A 19,662-nucleotide genomic window follows, 5' to 3' on the forward strand; every position below is an offset into this window, starting at 1 on the left:
CCTTTATTTTTCCAGGGGCTACCTGCCATGTAATGATATGGTATGATGAAACATGTCAATATATAAAAGGTGTACATCATTCGGTGGGCCAATGTGATATTACAGAATCACTGACAAGTGAAGGATTCATTCAAATGGCAGGATAGATCAGTGGATTTTAGTATAGTTTCTGATTTCACATTGCAGCTAGTCTTTAAAAAGCTACCACTTGTCAAGTTTTTGCTGTCAAAGAACTACCACACGGTGCATGCACCTAAAGCTCTTCTCTAAGAAATAAGTTTGTTAGCCATTAGAATTGTGTTTACTTCACAGTAATATTAGTGATAGAAATAATCCACAGTGAAGTGAAGCCTACAACAGCTTAAGAGTTACATGGTAAAATTTGTTATGAACTGATTCAAATTCACATCTTAAAGGTAAAATGGAAGATTGTTAGGGAAGATAGTGGTGGAGATAACCTATGTAAAATAAGATTGACAGCAGTGAGAAGTACACCCAGAAAAGGAGGACATGCTGGCAACAGGGGTCAACAAAATTCAAATTGGCAGCAGTTATAATCGTTACAGTTCTACTCTAGACAAAAACTGATTAGTAATTCAGAACTTCGTTGTAAATTTTGCATAGAAAAGAATCTTGAAAATAATTTTAGGGAAATTTGGGGGAAATGGGAAAAAGTTGGAAACAAATCAACTTTGCAATTTTGAATTTGAACCAAAGAATTAAATTAGCGTAATGAGTTTACTCTGTAAAATATTTGCTCAACAATAACAAAAGCCCTCAGTGTTGGGCCAGTTCTCTAATTCATGAATTTGCTCATCCCCAGGCTCCTCCAACTCAGTAGATAGCAGTCCTGTCCTCCCAGTTGCTCAGAGCAAAATTTGGTAGTCATCCTTGCCTTTTTTCTCCTTATGTTCTGCATCTAGTCCATCAGCGTATCTTGTCACATATCCCTTCATAAACTGTCCCAAATCCCATCGTTTTTCTCTTCTAGCATGGCCACTACCCCGTACCCTGCTGGCATCTCTGCCCATATGTAATTCCCAGATGCTGCCAATGTGTGGGCAGTAGCATTCTTTCTGGTATCCCTTAATGCTTCTCTTGAACATCACAGGCTATACTACAAAACTAAATCTAGAATTACCCTTTTTGAAAAAGATCTTGCCGCTCTGCTCTGTGATCTTCCAGTGGATCTTCATTTCACACAGGAGGAAATCCAGATTTTGTAGTCCTTACACAGCCCTATACCATGTGGCTCCTGCTGGTGCTCGGATCCCATCTTTTACCATAACCCCTTCTGCCATATAGCTCTCTTGAAGTGCCTCTTGCTTCACATATGTGAGACACACTCTTCCTGCCCCATGGCCTCTACCTGTATCCAGGTAGAGGATGAACTTCCTCTAGCTAGCCCTAAGCTTTGGTCTGCTGCGTCACTCAGGTCTGTGCAGAAGCCATCTCCTCATGGCTTTTGTTCCATCAGTGACTCACCAGCTCTACCCTGCTTTATTTTTTCTTTGTAGCACTTAATTCCATCTGAGAATATTATTTGCTTATTTGTTTTTCATCTGCCTTTCCTCACTAAAATAAAAGCTTTGTGAGAACAAAGGTTTTGTTTTGTTTATTGCTATATTCAAGGACCCAGAACAAACAATGCTTGGCAAATGGAATGCACCCAGTAAACATTTTTCTAAATGGAAGGTGGAAGGGAAGGGGAAGGAAAGAATCAAAATAGTGAGGTCCAAATGTTTTTATTATTGTACCTTTATTTGCACATTTGTTTTTCTATAGGATGGGATTTTGTGGGAGTAGAATTGCTAGTTTAAAAGGTATGTATGTATGTGTATTGTATTGACTATATATGTAATGGTATGCTTTCCTAGCTTTGTCTGAAGGTAGAAGAAAATTGAGCCCTTAGAGGGAAAAAAAAAAAAAAAAGATAAGTTGAACTGATTACTAATTTGACATGATTGTGTTAGATTGTTACCGAGCAGCAAACTGGCCAGAAAATCCAGATCGTGACGGCACTTGATCATAACACACAAGGCAAGCAGTTCATTCTGACAAATCACGATGGCTCTACCCCAAGCAAAGTCATTCTGGCCAGGCAAGATTCTACTCCAGGGAAAGTTTTCCTCACTACTCCAGATGCAGCAGGTGTTAATCAGTTATTTTTTACAACTCCTGATCTATCTGCACAACATCTCCAGGTAAATAACTTCAGAGTGTCTTTTCATTTTACACATGAAAGAATTAAAAAGTGCGTCATAAGTATAAGTGATGTTAAGACTTTACATCCTACCTGGTCTTTAGGAAAAGTTGCATAAAATTATATGCTGTGCAGATTATCTGTGGTGACTGCCCTTTCCTATATGCCACGGTACTCTTTCTCACGCACCCTCACATCCATATATTGAGCGGGGAGGGGGTTGTTAGTTTCAGATAATAAGATCCACTCAGGTTAGTTTGTCCAGGAAGGGGTTTCATAAAGGATAAAGAGAATTCACAGAATTGTTGGGAAGGCTGAAGATACAGCTCCACTTCAGGTTTCCAAGAATAACCACTTAGAGGTGCCGCAGAACTAGCTTCTAAGAGACCTGCTGCTTCTGCATGGTTAGGAAACTGCCAAATTAAAAGCCTCTTCACGGTAGCAGCATTTTCCAAGACCACGCTGCCTAGGCAACAAGAAGCTGCCAGATCAAGAAGTCAGTATTATGGCTGTGCTTCAACAGATGCCACCTTGGTTGTCATCTGTATCTTCCTTCATGTAGCAGACCATTTTATCCCCACCATCTGCTTTAACACTAGAAGTCAGTCAGTCGTCTAGATTAACTTCACATCATTTTAATTTTTGCTAGTTAAATATTTTTCGAAGAGGTAAGGCTTGTACATGCTGCATGCCCATGATTATGTAGATATTTTCACTGCTGGTTCCTGTGATTGAACACAAATCCAACAAACCCTTAAGTTTGTCTTTGGAGACTTTTTGGTGGAGTTCCCACTTAAAATTGAATTCTCTGTTTTGTGATGAAAACCTGATCAAAGAAAATTCCTTTTAGGATTGAAGAACTAATTCATAAAACACAAAATTTTCCCTTTATATTCTGGTAGATTCTGTTATTCTTCTAATTGCATCATTTATATTAGTTTTAGAAACACCTAAGGTAAAAAGTGGTTGGGATTTATAAGAAGTTACTTTATCAACAAGGCAGAAGTCACTAAAAAAATTTATAACATGAATGAATACCTTAAGTTCTTTTTATCAACAGATTCGATTTTAAAAGTTTTATAGTTACAGAAATATTGAACTGTTCGTACAGTCGCCATATAACCTCTCAACAGTTTCTCCTATTAACATTTTATATTAATATGATACCTTTATTATGACTAGTGAGTTGATTTTTATATATTATTTCCTAAAATCCGGGATGTTTTTAGCTTTTCCTGATTTTTACCTAATATTCTTTTTGGTTCCAGGATACCATATTACATTTAGTCATCATGTCTTCTTAGATTCCTGTTAGCAGTAACAGTTTCTCAGACTTTCCTTGTATTTGATGACCTTGACGATTTTGAGGTTTACTGGTCAGGTGTATTGTAGATGACCCTGCTTTGGGATTTTGACTACTGTTTTTCTCATGATTAAACTGGGATTGTTGGTTTTGGTGAGCAGGATCACAGAGGTTAAGTGCCATTTTCATCATGTCACATCAAGTGTACTTACTATCACTATGTTTTATAACTGGTGACGTTGATCTTCACCACCTGGGTGAAGTAGTATGTATCACATTTCTCCACTGTAAAGTTATTCTTCTAAAAAAAATTTCTCTGTTTCAAGAAAAAAAGATAATATTGGTAATTTGCCTACTTTATGGCTCACCCCTCAGGGCAAAAAAACAGAAACAGGTATAGGATAAAACTCCCCCGGGGCCAAGAAGATTGGGTTTCTAATCTAGTGACCTAAAGGATGTGGGCAAGTCCCTTAATATTTCTTCTACCCTTAGGAATAATAGCAGATAAAAGATTAGCACCATTCACAGTAGATGCACTATTAAGAAAAGAGTGATACCTTTCATAGACACTTTCAAAGGACAGCTATTTTTTTAAAGTTTCTTTAAAGACTAAGTTTTTATGATGAAATAAGAAGAAATTATGCCATTACAACAAAGCAAGGGACAGCTATTTTAAGGACTTTTTGAAGTTTTTTAAATCAGAATTACTCCTGAAAGCATTCATACCCCTAAGAGATGAAAAAGAGTCCCAAGTGGAGGATTGGTGTGTGTGTTGTTTGAAAGCCAGGAGGCTCTATGGTGAATACCCGATCACATTTTGGGGATTGAAGTAATCTCTTCACATTTCAAAAGATTGGGGGGGGAAATGATTAAAAGGTTAGAAGATAAAAGAAAAAACTAGTGCTTCTATTAGCTGCAACTAAGTGATCAGCTCTTTATATAATTTAAGAGAGTTTGTAATTTGTCCAAGGCCTCTCCACCCAGTTCCACTAAGCTGCTACTGTATATCAGACTCTATAGCCCAGGCTGTCAATGATTACACCTGATCCAAATCTTAGATAACTCATTGATGGAATATTTATCAATCTTTTCCATAATTATAAGTAAATAACTCAAAAAAATTTTAACTATTCTATTTTTTAAATTCAATTACCTTTCTATGATTTTATAGATTATTTTCCATGTGGAAAAATTTTGAGCTGTTTAAAGACATGTCATGATAGGGCTGATAATTGCTGCAGTAATTTGATATGTTGAATGAATAATGAATAATAAATGCTTAATAGGTAAGATACATTAAATGCTCATGTATTTGAGTGTTTAATAGTGTTTAATGAGATTGTAATGAAACAAATTTAAAAGGCATTTTTCCTATCTTTGTTTCTAATAACATTGAAATTTTTCTTTATATATAAAGAAAATTAATAGTTTAATTGATATATGCATAATAGAGTTCAAAGTCTCAGAATAACTTAAAAGAAAGAAAACAATAAATAAGACAGACTGTTCTTTTACATTTTACTTAAAAGCATTATTAACAAATTATTGTTCTGGTTTTTTGTTTTGGGGGGTTTTCTTTAGCTCTTAACAGATAATTCTTCCCAGGACCAAGGACCAAATAAGGTTTTTGATCTTTGCGTAGTATGTGGAGACAAAGCATCAGGTAACATTTTAAAAATAACCTTCTATGTGTGTTGTGTTGTTAAAATAACTACCACACTACCATGTTTCTTCTTCTCAAAGTAAAAAGAAAAGAGCATGTTGTTTTTATGATTCATATTTGAAGCCTATAAAATTTAACTGATTTTTCCCCAAAGCTTTTTATTCATTTAAAGTTTTATTTTACTTGAATGCAATTTAATTTGTTCTTCCAATGACATATAAATGCATATTTTGAAGAATTGTGAAAAACAGTAAAAAAAAGATTTGCTTATGTATTAGGATGGCAGAGAAGAAGAGGGAGAAAAACTTAAGCAGACTCCACACTGAGCTTGGAGCCCCACACAAGGCTCAGTTTCATGACCCTGAGATCATGATCTGATCCAAAACCAAGAGTCAAGGACTTAACCAACTATGCCACCTAGGTCCCCCAAAGACTTCTGCTTTAAAAATTTTTTTAAGCTTTTATTTATTTATTTATTTGGCAGAGAAAATAGAGAACACAAGCAGACAGAATGACTGGTAGAGGGAGAGGGAGAAGCAGGCTCTCCACTGAGTGGGGACACCAATGCAGGGCTTGATCCCAGACTCTAGGATCATGACCTGAGCCGATGGCAGCTGCCTAACCAACTGAGCCACCCAGGCACCCCGAATTTTGCTTGTTAAATGTAAACTGAGTATGTAGAAATTTTTCTTGAAATTAAACTCAGTTTTGTCAAAGGAATTGCTTAAGAATGAGTTGTGTCCTTATTAATACATAACATTGTTGCTAACTTACCTGCTGAGCCCTGTTGCTAGTCCATGTATATAGAATTGAGATGGAAAAGCTCTGATTACTCTTTAATGCTGTGCATAGCTGAGCAGCATTTCTCCAAATACTACTACTAGTACTCAGGTTTATGTCATTTTAGTTATGGTCATTGTTATTTTAGGACAGGAAAGCACCCATGTTCACTCACATATAATCTTTAATCTTTTCCATAGCTTCATTGCAACAATCTCCACTACAGCTTTTCCCAGAGTATGTTCAATTTAATAGATGTTTATCAAAGAAATGGCCTGTGAAGTGGTAGGTTAATCAAAGTGTGACAGATTTCTCCAGAAACTTAAAAAGTGGAATCCACAGTGAGAAGAGATTACTATAGGGGTACCTGGGAGTCTTAGTTGATTAAATGTCTTACCCTTGATTTTAGCTTAGGTCATGATCTATCTCAGGGTTGTGAGATCGAGCCCCATAGAGGCTCTGTATGAGTTTCTCTCCTCTTCCCTCTATCCTTCCTCACCCACACCCTCCCCAAAAAAGAGAATACTGTAGCTCAAATACTAATTGATGTATCTTTTTTTCAAGCAGAGTTTTCAGAATAAAATATCCTTATATAATGTAAAAGAGAATTATAATTTATAAGTGATCTCAGAAGTGAAAATAGTTTTTACTTATGGTGTTATGGGTGGTTTTGCTTTTCCTCTTTCCAAAATCTTCCATATCATTGTTAAGGTTACTTTACATAATTAAAAATTCATGCTATTTAATATATTTATCAAAGAATATGGTTGTTTCATTCTCTGCTTAGTAACTCCTAAAAAATGTTTCCATGTCACAGACTCAAAAATCATTTCACTACATATATTGTTGTTACTTGAAGGGAATAAATGGGCTTATTTCCATTTCTGTTCAAAAATACATGACTTTTGCTTTCTTAAACATCTTGTCTCTAGGGCGTCACTATGGAGCAGTAACCTGTGAAGGCTGTAAAGGATTTTTTAAAAGAAGCATCCGAAAAAATTTAGTTTATTCATGTCGAGGATCAAAGGACTGTATAATCAATAAACACCATCGAAACCGCTGTCAATACTGCAGGTTACAGAGATGTATTGCGTTTGGAATGAGACAAGATTGTATGTATTAGCTTTAAAGGAGAATAAAATTTTAAGAATTCAGCCAACCTCTAGAAATATGTCACAGTTAACACAATATGTGAATGTGTATCCTTTTTAATTTACAGTATTCCAACTAACAGTTTAAAAATGTGTACATATGCATATATTTCTATTCATTCAACAATATATTTATTGTCCATATGCTATTCATGTATATATGTTTGAACTTGGTTTTTAAAAACACGCCTAACTAGATAACAGTTTAGTTTTCGATTAAACTACTAAGGTAATAAGTTGGGTAGCTAATATTGAGTTCTCACCATACCTAACTCTTTGTATAGCATAGGAATTAACTTATTTATTCTCATAGCAAAATAGTGTGCAGTAAGTACAGCTCTTAGCCATTTTACATTTGAGTAAACAGATTTAGTAACTTGCCCAAGGTTACATAACTAATAAGTGGCAGAACTCAAATCTGAATCTTGGCAGGTTTTTTTTTTTTTCTCAGAAAATGTACATTTAACAACTATACTATCTCCTATGTATCATGAAATAAAATCCTATAAAATAAGTGAAATATACTACCTGTATTTTATAAATGAAGATTATAAACAGTTGAATTAATTCTCAAAAATCTCCCTGCCCTTAACTAAAAAAGATTTAGCTTTTTGTGGCTATTAGTATTATTTTCAGTTGGTCAGATACTATTTTTTTTTTACTCTCACATAGATAGGTAAGAGACTCCTATCTTCCGTTTTTCCTTCTTGATGGTGAGCTTTTAAAAAATAAGAATTCCTCTACATTTCTACCACAGCTGGGTCAGGGAGAGAAAAGAGAACAAGAGATGCAAATTATTATTCCAAAGCAACTTTGTTGAAGTTGGAAATAATTTCTAAAGATGATCTTTAGAGTTCAATTATGATAACTGTCTCCCATGAACAGCATTGCGTTACATTTATAATTGCATATACATTCAACACTGTGATGTAATAGCTTCATGCATTTTTGTAGCTGTTCAGTGTGAAAGAAAACCTATTGAAGTATCACGAGAAAAATCTTCCAACTGTGCCGCTTCAACAGAAAAAATCTACATCCGAAAAGACCTTCGAAGTCCATTAGCTGCAACTCCAACTTTTGTAACAGATAGTGAAAGTGCAAGGTACAGTACAAACCAGCAAAACATAGATTAAGTAGCTGGTCCTTTGTTTTTCTTCCCAGTGAAACTAAGGCTAAAATGTGTACTTGTTTGTTACAGGTCAGCAGGACTGTTAGATTCAGGAATGTTTGTGAATATTCACCAATCTGGAATAAAAACTGAGTCAACTGTGCTGATGACACCAGATAAGGTGTGTTTAGTGCAATTAATTTAAAGCATAAATTTTTTTTTAGCTTTTAATATTTTTTCCCTTTTCTTCATCTCCGCTATTACTTTGGTTAGTTGGTCTGGTCTTAAATATTCCCTATTACAAGTTGCTTTTTTAAATGATCCACTATTTGATAGTGTCAAGTGACAGCTAAAACAGTTTAGTAACAAATTTGATGGCTTTATTCAAGGGAAAACAATCCATAGATCAGGAGAGCATTCTTGCTGAGGGATTTTGGGCAAGAGTGAGTTTTAGAAAACGTTAGAAGCAGCAATATGGAAAGGGCCTTACTGACTAGGAGCTTGAAGATTTCCTTATAAGGCTAGTGGGTCCTGCTTCTTAGGGTAAGGTGAGCTAGTTAAAGCGGAGTTGAGGATTGTGATTGGTGTGTGTTGGGTTCCCTTGACAGGTGTTTCCTGTAAGTGTTTGCTGCCTTGGGTTTAGATTTGTGACCAGGATAGCCTCCATTTTGTGTGTCCTCATATAGGAATAACTATCAGTAGAAATGTTCATTATTGCCCTAGGACAATTATAGCTTCAAAATGAAAGTAACAGACAAAAGTCTTACAGGTTTCTTTTATCTCAAAAGTCCTCAGAAATAGAAATTTATATTAAGTGTGAAATTGCTTTTTTTTCTTTTAAAGATTATTTATTTATTTGATAGATCACAAGTAGGCAGAGAGGCAGGCAGAGAGAGAGAGGAGGAAGCAGGCTCCCTGCTGAGGAGAGAGCCCGATGCGGGGCTTGATCCCAGGACCCTGGGATCATGACCTGAGCCAAAGACAGAGGCTTTAACCCACTGAGCCACCCAGGTGTCCCCCCCCCCCTTTTTTAAGATTTTCTTATTTATTTTGGAAAAAGAGAGCATGAGCAGGAGGGGCAGAGGGAGAGGGAGAGAGAATCTCAAGCAGATTCTGTGCTGAGCACAGAGCCTGACTCAGGGCTTCATCTTATGACCCTGAGATCACAATCTGGGCCGAAACCAAGAGTCAGATGCTTAACCAACTGCTCCATCCAGGTGCCCCAAGTGCAAAATTCTTAATATTTCTTTTATATTCCCCTACAGATTTTATAGTAACAAAATACTTAAAATATTTCAGGTGAAGAGAAATTCCTAGCACATCTTTTACTCAAAACATTGACTTGAGTCAAGAGTAGGAATAGAATTGCAAGAGCTTTCATTATGTGTCTAAGTTACCTGGTTTCTCTTAAAGGTTGGAGTCTTTGTTTTGAGCAAGGAGTCTCAAGGAAAAAAGGCTTATTTAGATGGAGTATGTGGCATTTATGCAGTGTTCAGAAACCCCATATGAGAATAAAAATTTCTCCTGAAGATTCATGTCTAGAAACAGATCTTAGGGAGCCTATGAATAGTATTTCTCTCACCCTGTAATGTAATCTGGTTTTATATAACCTATAAGATTATTCTTCCTATTTATGGCTAGATTTATTCTATATTAGTTTTTTTCTTTTTTTTCCTTTTTTTTTTAGTTTTTTGATATTCTTAAGGGACTCTCCATACATGAGCTCTGGAATCATATTTCATGTGCCACTTACTAGCTACATAAACTTGGGCAAGTTATTTGACCTGTCAGTGCTTCACTTTCCTTCCTCATCTGTAAAATAGGACAAATAAGAGTTTCAACCATACAGGTTGGGCTTTAGCATTTTGTTATTAAGTGGGGAGATTTAGCTTTTTACCATATATTTTGGAATTATAAGATTTTGTTTCACCTTGTATACGTGATTCAAGGTTAGGATGGTAGTTAGGACGGCACTGACATATTAACTCCTTTAGGAAAGGAAGACAACTATGTTTTGTTGAGAAATTACTATTTTCCCAGATACTGCTTTTCTATATATCTTTGTATTAAATTATAATAACAATCTTGTGTGGTAAGTTTCTGACAAAGTCTCAAAACTGGTCACCAGATGCGGTCTTTTGCATTGCCTAAGAGTCTTTATTGGCAAAAACTTAAAAATCTTGCTAGGTAGGCATGTTATAAAATGGAAGAAAATAGATGTGTTTAAGTTTTAGTTGAAAATTAAAACACTTAAAAATGTTAACTCCTTTTATTCAAGTATACGAAGCCTGGAACAGTGGTTAGAGCGTAGGCTTTCCCATTAAAACTGACTTCCCAGTCTTGCCTCCACTGTTTGCTGCAGAATGACAAGAGGTAATTCTTCTTGTCAGTAATAAAGGCATGATGATTCCTATTTCACAAGGTTGTTACAAGGATTAAATAAAATACATATATAAGTAGGAACCAAGTAAGAACTCCACAACTAGTAGGTTTCTCAGTAAATGATCCTCGGATCATTTGTTAATTTGGGAAGCACAAAAGTTGTTTCATTCTGTTCACTAAAACTAATTTCACATAAACTGAAGAATTGATATAACATGAAACATGAAGGAAACATGTTTTTGTTGGATTAAAAGCACTTTAAAACAGAAAAATTAAATTTCATTAAAGGATTCTGTCAATTGGCCATAGAAGGCAATTGAAGGGACTCTCATTAGGTTAGGATGGAATAATTTGAGTATTTAAACAAGAATGATTCATTTAAATGTATCAAATATATAAAAATCTATGAATTTAAAGTGGTACTTAAAACTCACTTGTTGCCAGTAGAGGTTGCTAAGGGCACTGAAAATTGATAAAGAAAAATCAAGCACCTGTCTGCCTTTCTTACAGAAATTATGTTTCTGGGTAGTCAAAGAGTTAAGGAGAGTGAATACTTTTTCACAAAATAATAATAGCTAATTAGTGAATAAAGAATATATACGTGATTAACAAAAATGAAAGCTAAAGACAAATGGGAGAATATGCAATGTATAGCAAAAGGCCATTATCATGGGCTCCTGGGTGGCTCAGTTGGTCAGGAATCTGCCTTCAGCTCAGGTCATGATCCTGGGTCCTGGAATTAAGTCCCGTGTCAGGCTCCCTGCTCCCTGAGGAATCTGCTTCTCCCTCTGCCCCTCCCCCGACTCATTCTCGTAATCTCTTTTTCTCTCTGTCAAATAAATAAATAAAATCTTTTTTAAAAATTATCTTAAATATGTAAAGAGATTTTTCACCTACACAGCATCTGGTATTAACACATTTAACACAGTGGCTGATGAAAATTGGCATTCTAAGAATTCTGTTCAGTAGTAACATTTACGTTTTTTCCCTCTTTTCAGTAACATTAATTTTAATACATTCTGTACAACTTTATAGTTTGTATAGAGAGTTTTGGAAATTTTAAATAAAAATTTAAATAAAATAAATTTTATTTTAAATAAAATTTTAGAATTTTAAATAAAATTTAAATGAAAAATAGAATTTTAAATAAAAAAAGAACTTAAAAGATCATCTAAGATCCTTTTACCAGAGGGAGGGATTGTTGATGTGAATAGATTAATCATTAAGTATACTTTTTGGTTTAATGTAACTTTTATATAAACATTTCCTAGGAAATGTACCTGCTGTTTTTAAACTTAACGTTTTCCTCAGGAAGTTTCTAAAGGCTCAGAGCTCTTTGATTTTGCTTTCTAGGTTCCATTTATCTTAATTAGAATATTTTAATTTTGTCATTTCATAATCTAGAATTGGATATTTCAGACAAAAAGTTCTCTGATACACCAATTTGCAGATTTTAATACCTTTTTTTTTTTTTTTTTTTTTAAGGCTGAATCATGTCAGGGAGATTTAAGTACATTGGCCAGTGTGGTTACATCATTAGCAAATCTTGGAAAAACTAAAGATCCTTCTCAGAATAGTAGTGAAATGTCTGTGATTGAAAGCTTAAGTAATGGTGATACCTCTTTGTGTGAATTTCATCAAGAAGTGCAGACTAATGGTGATGTTTCAAGGTAAGGTCTGTTTTGATCTTATTAGTATATCTTACAATATTCTTATGGCAAATACTATTTACAAAAGTTTCAGAAAACAAGTATTTGTTAGAAAATTTAAAGCACAGTAAGTTTTCACTGAAAAAGCACATTCAGTGTAAAATATTATTTAGCAGGTTACATTCCAAATAATGAGCAATAAATGAATATTACAATATTAGAAATGTAATCATAAAATTTAGGAATTTTTTCTTGCTAAACGTGTTATTTTATCTTCTGTGTATTTAAACAATTGCCTTACCCCAGGCAGCCATGTTCATTTTCCCCACCAATTTTTAAATGATGAAAATAGATTTGAAGGACTTAATTGAATCAACTACAATTTTAAGTTACACTTCAGGAAACTTGTATGAGAATTCTGTTTTTTGTTCTCTTGATATTAATATATGGGATATAGAAACTGGATCTCTTCAGGCTTTTTTCACACTGTTCATCATCTAAATGTTGAGGAAACTGTATTTAAGAGTCTCAATAAGTACTTTGTTGAACGCAAGATTTTAAGGAACTCTAAAAGGCCTCTCTTTGAAAAATATGAGGAGCTAACAGTTATTTGCTAACATTAATCCATTATTTGCCATCCTAATCTCAAGATTCTTAGAGATTAGATGTAGCTGTGTTAACACAAGTTTTAAAATATTTCCTGAATTTTTAAATAAAATTAAAATCTAATCTGTTGTGTAGAATGCAGTGAAGTTGACATAAGTTCTTGCCCTTATTCTTTCTAAATAACTTCTGTATATAAAGTAAATGGGCTGTTATCTTGTAGTATCAAATGTGTAACTTGTAAAAGCATGTTTTGAGACAAAGTGTAAGGGTTTTTCCTCCTGGTAATTACGTAAGTTTTTTTTTTTAAAGACTGTAATTCTCTGATAATACATTAATATAATACAGCTTTTCATACTATACATAATTGAAGTTTTTTTGTTGCTTTTGGAAGCAGGTATAGGTATCACTGAAATAGAGTTATCAGTGATACACTGAAGTTCTGTATTCTCAATAATTTTTTAGGCCTAAATATTAATTTCAGAATTTTATGTAGGATTTTATTATTATTATTATTATTATTTTTTGGAGATTGACCAAGCTCACAGCATCTAATGTCTCCTAATAGGGCATTTGACACTCTTGCAAAAGCACTGAATCCTGGAGAGAGCACAGCCTGTCAGAGCTCAGTAGAGGGCATGGAAGGAAGCGTACACCTAATTGCTGGAGACTCGAGCATAAATTACATCGAAAAAGAGGGGCCACTTCTCAGCGACTCACATGTAGCTTTCAGGGTATTTCCATATTTTTTAAATATAATTTTTAATCTTGTATTATCCATTTTGATTTTAATCTTCCCTTCAGAAATCAAGGTATATTTGTTGTGCTTTTAAACTCAGAAGTATTCCTGATAGAATTCAAAATAGCAACTGAAACATGCACATCTGGCTGTATAAAGCGATGGCTCAGTAAAGCATCCTGTTTATAAATCATGGTTATGATATCGATTAGTGGTTTTAAGTTTATGAAAGCTAGCTTTTAGAACATTTTAGACATGAGTTTGGGGTGTTGCTATTAACCCTGAGTATTGACATTCACCATGTTTGTATACACTGGTTTTCTTCAGTGCTTTAGCGTAATCTAGTATGTGAGACCCAGTTATTCCTACCGTAGTAACTATAAAGAATTCCATTTGTTAGTATTGCCCTAATTAGCTAGCTCTCAGTATTAAGAATGTAAAAATTATTTAATACATTTTACCTTCTGGCTTTTAACTTCTTACGCTTTAACCATTTTGGAGAAGGTACATTTGTAGTTTATTTTTTTGCTCCCCTTAAATACATTAATTTATAATGAAAACAATACATGTTGAATATTAGAAAATAACTTTGGCATTCAGATAATGTTCGGACTATAGCTATAGATACACTGACCATTGAGGCCCTATATTAAGACTCAGATGTTTTGGCCCCTCCATTTTAACCACTCTGTATCTTTTCTCTGTCAGCAATGAGTACTCTCATCAAATCGTATGCAAAGTGATTAAAAATATACAGGAGATTTCAATTAGCAATACACAGCAGTCCTAGAGTACCTGAAGGAAATGATGTATAACTTTACTTTAGATTATAAGTTTTCATGTGTTTCTAATGAAAATATAAACAGTTAACAAATAGTGGTTTGTGTGACTGGTACAAATAACACAAATCTAACATTGGCTAAAACTGCATACGATAAAATTTATATTTGTAAAATTTGACTTGGTAGAAGTAGCCACAGAGAAAGCTCAGTGACTTAATAAAGTGCTATAATTTGATACAGTCAGTAAAACATAACAGTGAAACCAGTCTTCATGTAAAATTTTATCAAAGATAACCTGTATGAAAAAAATTAGAAATGTTTTACTTGTACTGTACATGAAAATTTGGGGGGGCTGTAAGAAAAGATAATGGGAATAATCAGTGTCATCCTTAAAATTATGGTAGGAGCTATGGACAAGGGTGGAGCAAGGCAAAACTGATTTTCCCCATTGCTTTTTTATTCTGAATAAAAGACATGCTTTTGTTGTCTGTCTTTTACTTTCTACCTTTGGATTTAATGGGAAGGAAAGGAAACAGAGAGGTAGGAAGAGGACCCATTGCAAGTAGAAAGTATAGAGTACTTCAATAGAAAGCAGAAGCCATCCTTTTTTAGTTGTTGATGTTGGTTCTCAAAATGTTTGATTTTTTTCAAATATTTGTTATGGATGGATGTGTCAGGCAAATTAGAACTTTTTTTCCTGTCTCTGGAATAGTCTTTGACCTGCTGTTCTCCGGGTGTCCTCAGAATCAGCACTCTGAATTTTCTTGGTCTCCTGACAAAGACAGCTTCTTTCTCTGATGCTTATTTACAGCCTTTGTGAAATCAAGAGTTTTACTTTTCTCTCACTTCCCAGTTCAGTACTTTTGTAGTTGGCTTTCTCACTGAGGTTTTACAGTCATGAGTTACAAAACCTGACATCTGTAATCAAAAACTCCGTTTTCTCTTAACAACTGAGCTAAATAGGATTCTGTTCCTATCATACATTTTTACATACACGGTAGTTTGCAACATGCTTTCATGTGTACATTTTTATATTTGAGCCTTAATCACAGTTGGTTGTGAAAGTCTGGATTTGTATTATCATTTATACATTGTGCAGTCAAATGCTCTACCACTGAGCTATACCCCCCATTTATACATTGTGAATGAAAAAAGATTTGGAGGTTTTCAATGTCTTGTTCAAAGCAATGCAAACAGAAAGGAGAAATAGTCTAATAATGCGTCTTGGAAATTGGTTCTGGAGAATCTAGGACAATAGAAATATTAAATATTTTTATTAATTTCAGAGTTTCTGGTGTGATTTCATATATTTTATTCTTGATTCTCATTATTTGATTACATAGATCATCAAGGTGGATAGAATTCCCATTTAGAAATAAGTGTGTGAGACGGAGGTAGGTGATTTCCAGAACTGTGTTCTCATACATATCATCTCAGTATTAAAATGATAGCCCTTCTGGTCACCATCTTTGATGTTTGGGACTCGTCATCATTCTCCCCACACCTCACCCCCTTCTATTCCCTAATTGAATCCTAACCATTCTTTTGTTTGAATTTCTCCTTTCCTCTTCATTTTTGTCACCATATTTCAAGGCCTTTTAAAATTTCTAACCTAAACTGTTAGAGTAATGTCTTTGCTTCCAGTCTCTTCATCTTGTCTTTTGCCCTGGTAACAGAGTGATGTTTATTAAAAATCAGTCCAGTTATGGGACGCCTGAGTGGCTCAGTTGGTTATGCATCTGCCTTCAGCTCAGGTCCTGGGATTGAGCCCTTAGTTAGGCTCCCTGCTTAGCCCTCTTCCTCTCCCCCTGCTCCCCTCTTCATGTGTGTCTGTGTACTCTCTCTCTCAAATACATAAAATCTTTAAAAAAAAAAAATCCAGTTATGTTACTCTCCTACCTAAAAGCCTTTGTTAGCTTTCTATTGCCCATGTGAGGATAAAGTACATGACCTTTTAGGACCTTACACATTTTGATTTAGTTGACCATCATTTATCAGAAATGCCATCCCTCTCTTAACCCTTTCTGCAACTCATTCCATTTCCCTTTTATTCTTCTTTTGAAGCCTTGGCATTTAGCTTAGTACATTACAGTGAAATCCCGGTTAGGGCACCTGGCTGTCTCAGTTGGTAGAGTATGTGACTCTTGATTTTTGGGTTGTGAGTTTGAGTCCCACATTGGCGGTTGAATTTACTTTAAAAAAAAAGAAAAAAGAAAAGAAAGAGATCTCAGTCAGTGTTTGCTGAATTATAATGTGTAATCTAGGGCCACACAACTAATTAATGACATGTTAGAGTAGAATTCACATCTCCTAACTCAAGTCAAATGATTATTTTAAAATCCTATCATTTAGTTTATTATCAGAATTACAGAAAGTGCTAGAAAGGTAATGATAGACAAGTAACTTCCAAAATGGGTAGCCAAGTTTAATTCAATTCAACACCCTTTTAAAAGTCATCTCAGTTTATTGGGGCACCTGGGTGTCTCAGTTGGTTAAATATCAATCTCTTGACCTCAATCTGGTCTTGATCTCATGGTCATAAGTTTGAACCCCATGTTAGGCTCCATTCTGGGCGTGAAGCCTACTTTAAAAAAAAAAAAAATCATCTCAGTGTGCTGAATGTGTGCAGTTTTTAAAATGTGTGTAATTCAATTTATAAACCTAAAAGTCCACAGGTATTTGGGGGAAGCTCTTTAACATCTTTAATAGAAACTCATCTTCTTTATATAGAGGAAGAAATCATTGTCTTTGCGATCTAAAAGACTTGTTGAATAAATTCGTATTTCTTAAGCCAGCACTGACTGATTCATGATGCTAGAGGTGTATCTTGCTTTAAGAAAATTAAGTATTGGGTGCCTGGGTGGCTCAGTGGGTTAAGCCGCTGCCTTCGGCTCAGGTCATGATCTCAGGGTCCTGGGATCGAGTCCCGCATCGGGCTCTCTGCTCAGCAGGGAGCCTGCTTCCTCCTCTCTCTCTCTGCCTGCCTCTCTGCCTACTTGTAATCTCTCTCTGTCAAATAAATAAATAAATCTTTAAAAAAAAAAAGAAAGAAAGAAAATTAAGTATTAAAACAGAAAAATTATGAGATATTTACTCTCTTTGTAATATAACATGGCAGTCTTTTAAATAATGAGTTCCTCTAGTATGTATTGCAAATGATTTTAATTTTATGATTAAAGCACAAAGTTTTCAACATTATCACACTATTCTACCAGTCAAGGTACATCTGTATCTTTTAGCCTTTATGTCTAATTTTTAATACTGTAACTATTTTACTTCTTAAAAGTGACTAAACAGGGCATCTGGGTGGCTCACTGGGTTAAAGCCTGTGCCTTCAGCTCAGGTCATGATCCCAGGGTCCTGGGATCAAGCCCCACATCGGGCTCTCTGCTCAGCGGGAGCCTGCTTCCTCCTCTCTCTCTGCCTACTTGTGATCTCTCTCTGTCAAATAAATAAATAAAATCTTAAAAAAAAAAAAAAGTGACTAAACTATTTGTTTAAACAACTGTTGTTTTGCATCCTACTTACTCCAGCCCCCTAAAACTAGTGATCTCTGGTAATTCCCCTGATCTTTCAGGCTTTTTCCCACTCAACTCTCTTTGGATAGTTCTGAAAAGGTATGATAGTTTTCCAGTTTGTTTTTCATATACTTACATATAGAAAGAAACAGTTGCATCCTGATAATTATATTTAAGATGTTTAATATCTGCTTGCCTATAGTTCTCTTAAGAATTCTTTTTAAATAGTGGCATTTTAATTTGCTGCTCCAGTAAACATTTCTCAAGCATTTAAAAATTATTCTCAGGGTGCCTGGCTGGCTCAGTCATTGGAGTCTGTGACTCTTTTTTTTTTTCTTTTAATTAAAGTTTTTGTTTATTTGACAGAGACACAGCAAGAGAGGGAACACAAGTAGGGGCAATAGGAGAGGGAGAAGCAGGCTTCCCGCCAATCAAGGAGCCAATGCGGGGCTCAAACCCAGGACCCTGGGATCATGACCTGAGCTGAAGGCAGACACTTAACAACTGAGCCACCCAGGCACCCCGGAGTGTGTGACTCTTAATCTCAGGGTTGTGAGTATGAGCCCCCTGTTGGGTATAAGGATTACTTAAAAATAAAATCTTAAAAAAAATTTTTTTTAAATAAAAAATATTCTCAGGGCACCTGAGTGGCTCAGTAGGTTGAACATCTTTCTGCCTTGGGCTCAGGTCATGATTCTGGAGTCCTGAGTCCCAGCCCCGCATTAGGCTCTCTGCTCAGTGGGGAGTCTGATTCTCCTTCTGCCCCTCAGTGTCGCTTGTGCTCCCTCTCTTTTTCTTTCTCAAATAAATAAATAAAATCTTTAAAAATATATATGAATTCGTCTCATACATGGTATTTCAACTATTAATATCTCTGTTGTTTTATTAGTTGGCACCATTTATAAATAGATAAACCATTTGTGGCTAATAGCGAACAAAGGCAGTTAGTATTTTTTACATTTTTACCTAACATTTCTGGAGAACTTTTATATCATTTTGATGAAAACATTTTGATCTGTTAGGCATCATAGACACCCTTGAGAATCTGATTAAAGCTATCCTTTCTCCAGAAAAATACATACGGGTACATCCACCTACTCTCCCCCTGAGGTGGCTCCTGTGAACTGTGTGATAGATTTCCTTCTGTTCTTTTAAAACAAACACACACACACACACGCTCACACACACACACACACACACACACACACACTGTGCCTTTCTCTTTAACATAAATTGGGTCATCTATATACTGTTTCATAGCTTTTCCACTTAGTTGTCTGTAAGGTATTATTTTTTCTATGCCATCACATCTCAGTTTATCTCACCAATTTTAATGCATAGATTATTTTCCTTAGTGATAGAAATTTAGGGTGGTGTTTCTTATGGATGAAATTATATTTCATTTATCGCAATGAAAGTTCAATTAACAAACTTTTTAGAAATGCTTTTAGAAGTGTTTTGATGTGGGATATTTATTTTCAACCATTTGAAACACTTAAAATAACTACCCGAGGTCAGCAGTACAAACTGACAGCCTATGAGTATTACAGCCCCAGACAAGTTTTGTTTTACCTGTAGATTAAACAGGGAGATTTCACACAGAACCTGCTCTTTGAAAAATAAGAGCAGGCAGTCCTTAGTCCAAATTGCCATATGTTTTCAGTATATGGAATTCGTGTCATAGCTGTGCCCTTTATCTGGGAATATGCACCTCCCAGAGGGCATCAGGAAGCCCACTTCACTCATTATTCTCCTGACCCTGTAAGATTTGAATTTGTTAT

The 19,662-nt window shown here is 35.1% G+C and overlaps 1 protein-coding gene across 3 annotated transcripts in view; it reads left to right on the forward strand.

Moving 5' to 3' along the window:
- The window catches only part of NR2C1 (nuclear receptor subfamily 2 group C member 1), a 52,932-nt gene that overhangs the window by 11,669 nt on the left and 21,601 nt on the right, over positions 1 to 19,662 (forward strand). For all 3 annotated transcript variants that reach the window (XM_059402338.1, XM_059402336.1, XM_059402337.1), the window contains exons 3-9: positions 1,974 to 2,204; positions 5,088 to 5,169; positions 6,882 to 7,061; positions 8,055 to 8,202; positions 8,299 to 8,389; positions 12,076 to 12,260; positions 13,411 to 13,576. In XM_059402338.1, coding sequence (XP_059258321.1) covers positions 1,974 to 2,204; positions 5,088 to 5,169; positions 6,882 to 7,061; positions 8,055 to 8,202; positions 8,299 to 8,389; positions 12,076 to 12,260; positions 13,411 to 13,576 — 1,083 coding nt within the window. The remainder of the gene's footprint in view (positions 1 to 1,973; positions 2,205 to 5,087; positions 5,170 to 6,881; positions 7,062 to 8,054; positions 8,203 to 8,298; positions 8,390 to 12,075; positions 12,261 to 13,410; positions 13,577 to 19,662) is intronic.

This window comes from Mustela nigripes, chromosome 6 (genome assembly GCF_022355385.1).
Source record: "Mustela nigripes isolate SB6536 chromosome 6, MUSNIG.SB6536, whole genome shotgun sequence".
Classification (NCBI taxonomy): Eukaryota; Metazoa; Chordata; class Mammalia; order Carnivora; family Mustelidae; genus Mustela; species Mustela nigripes.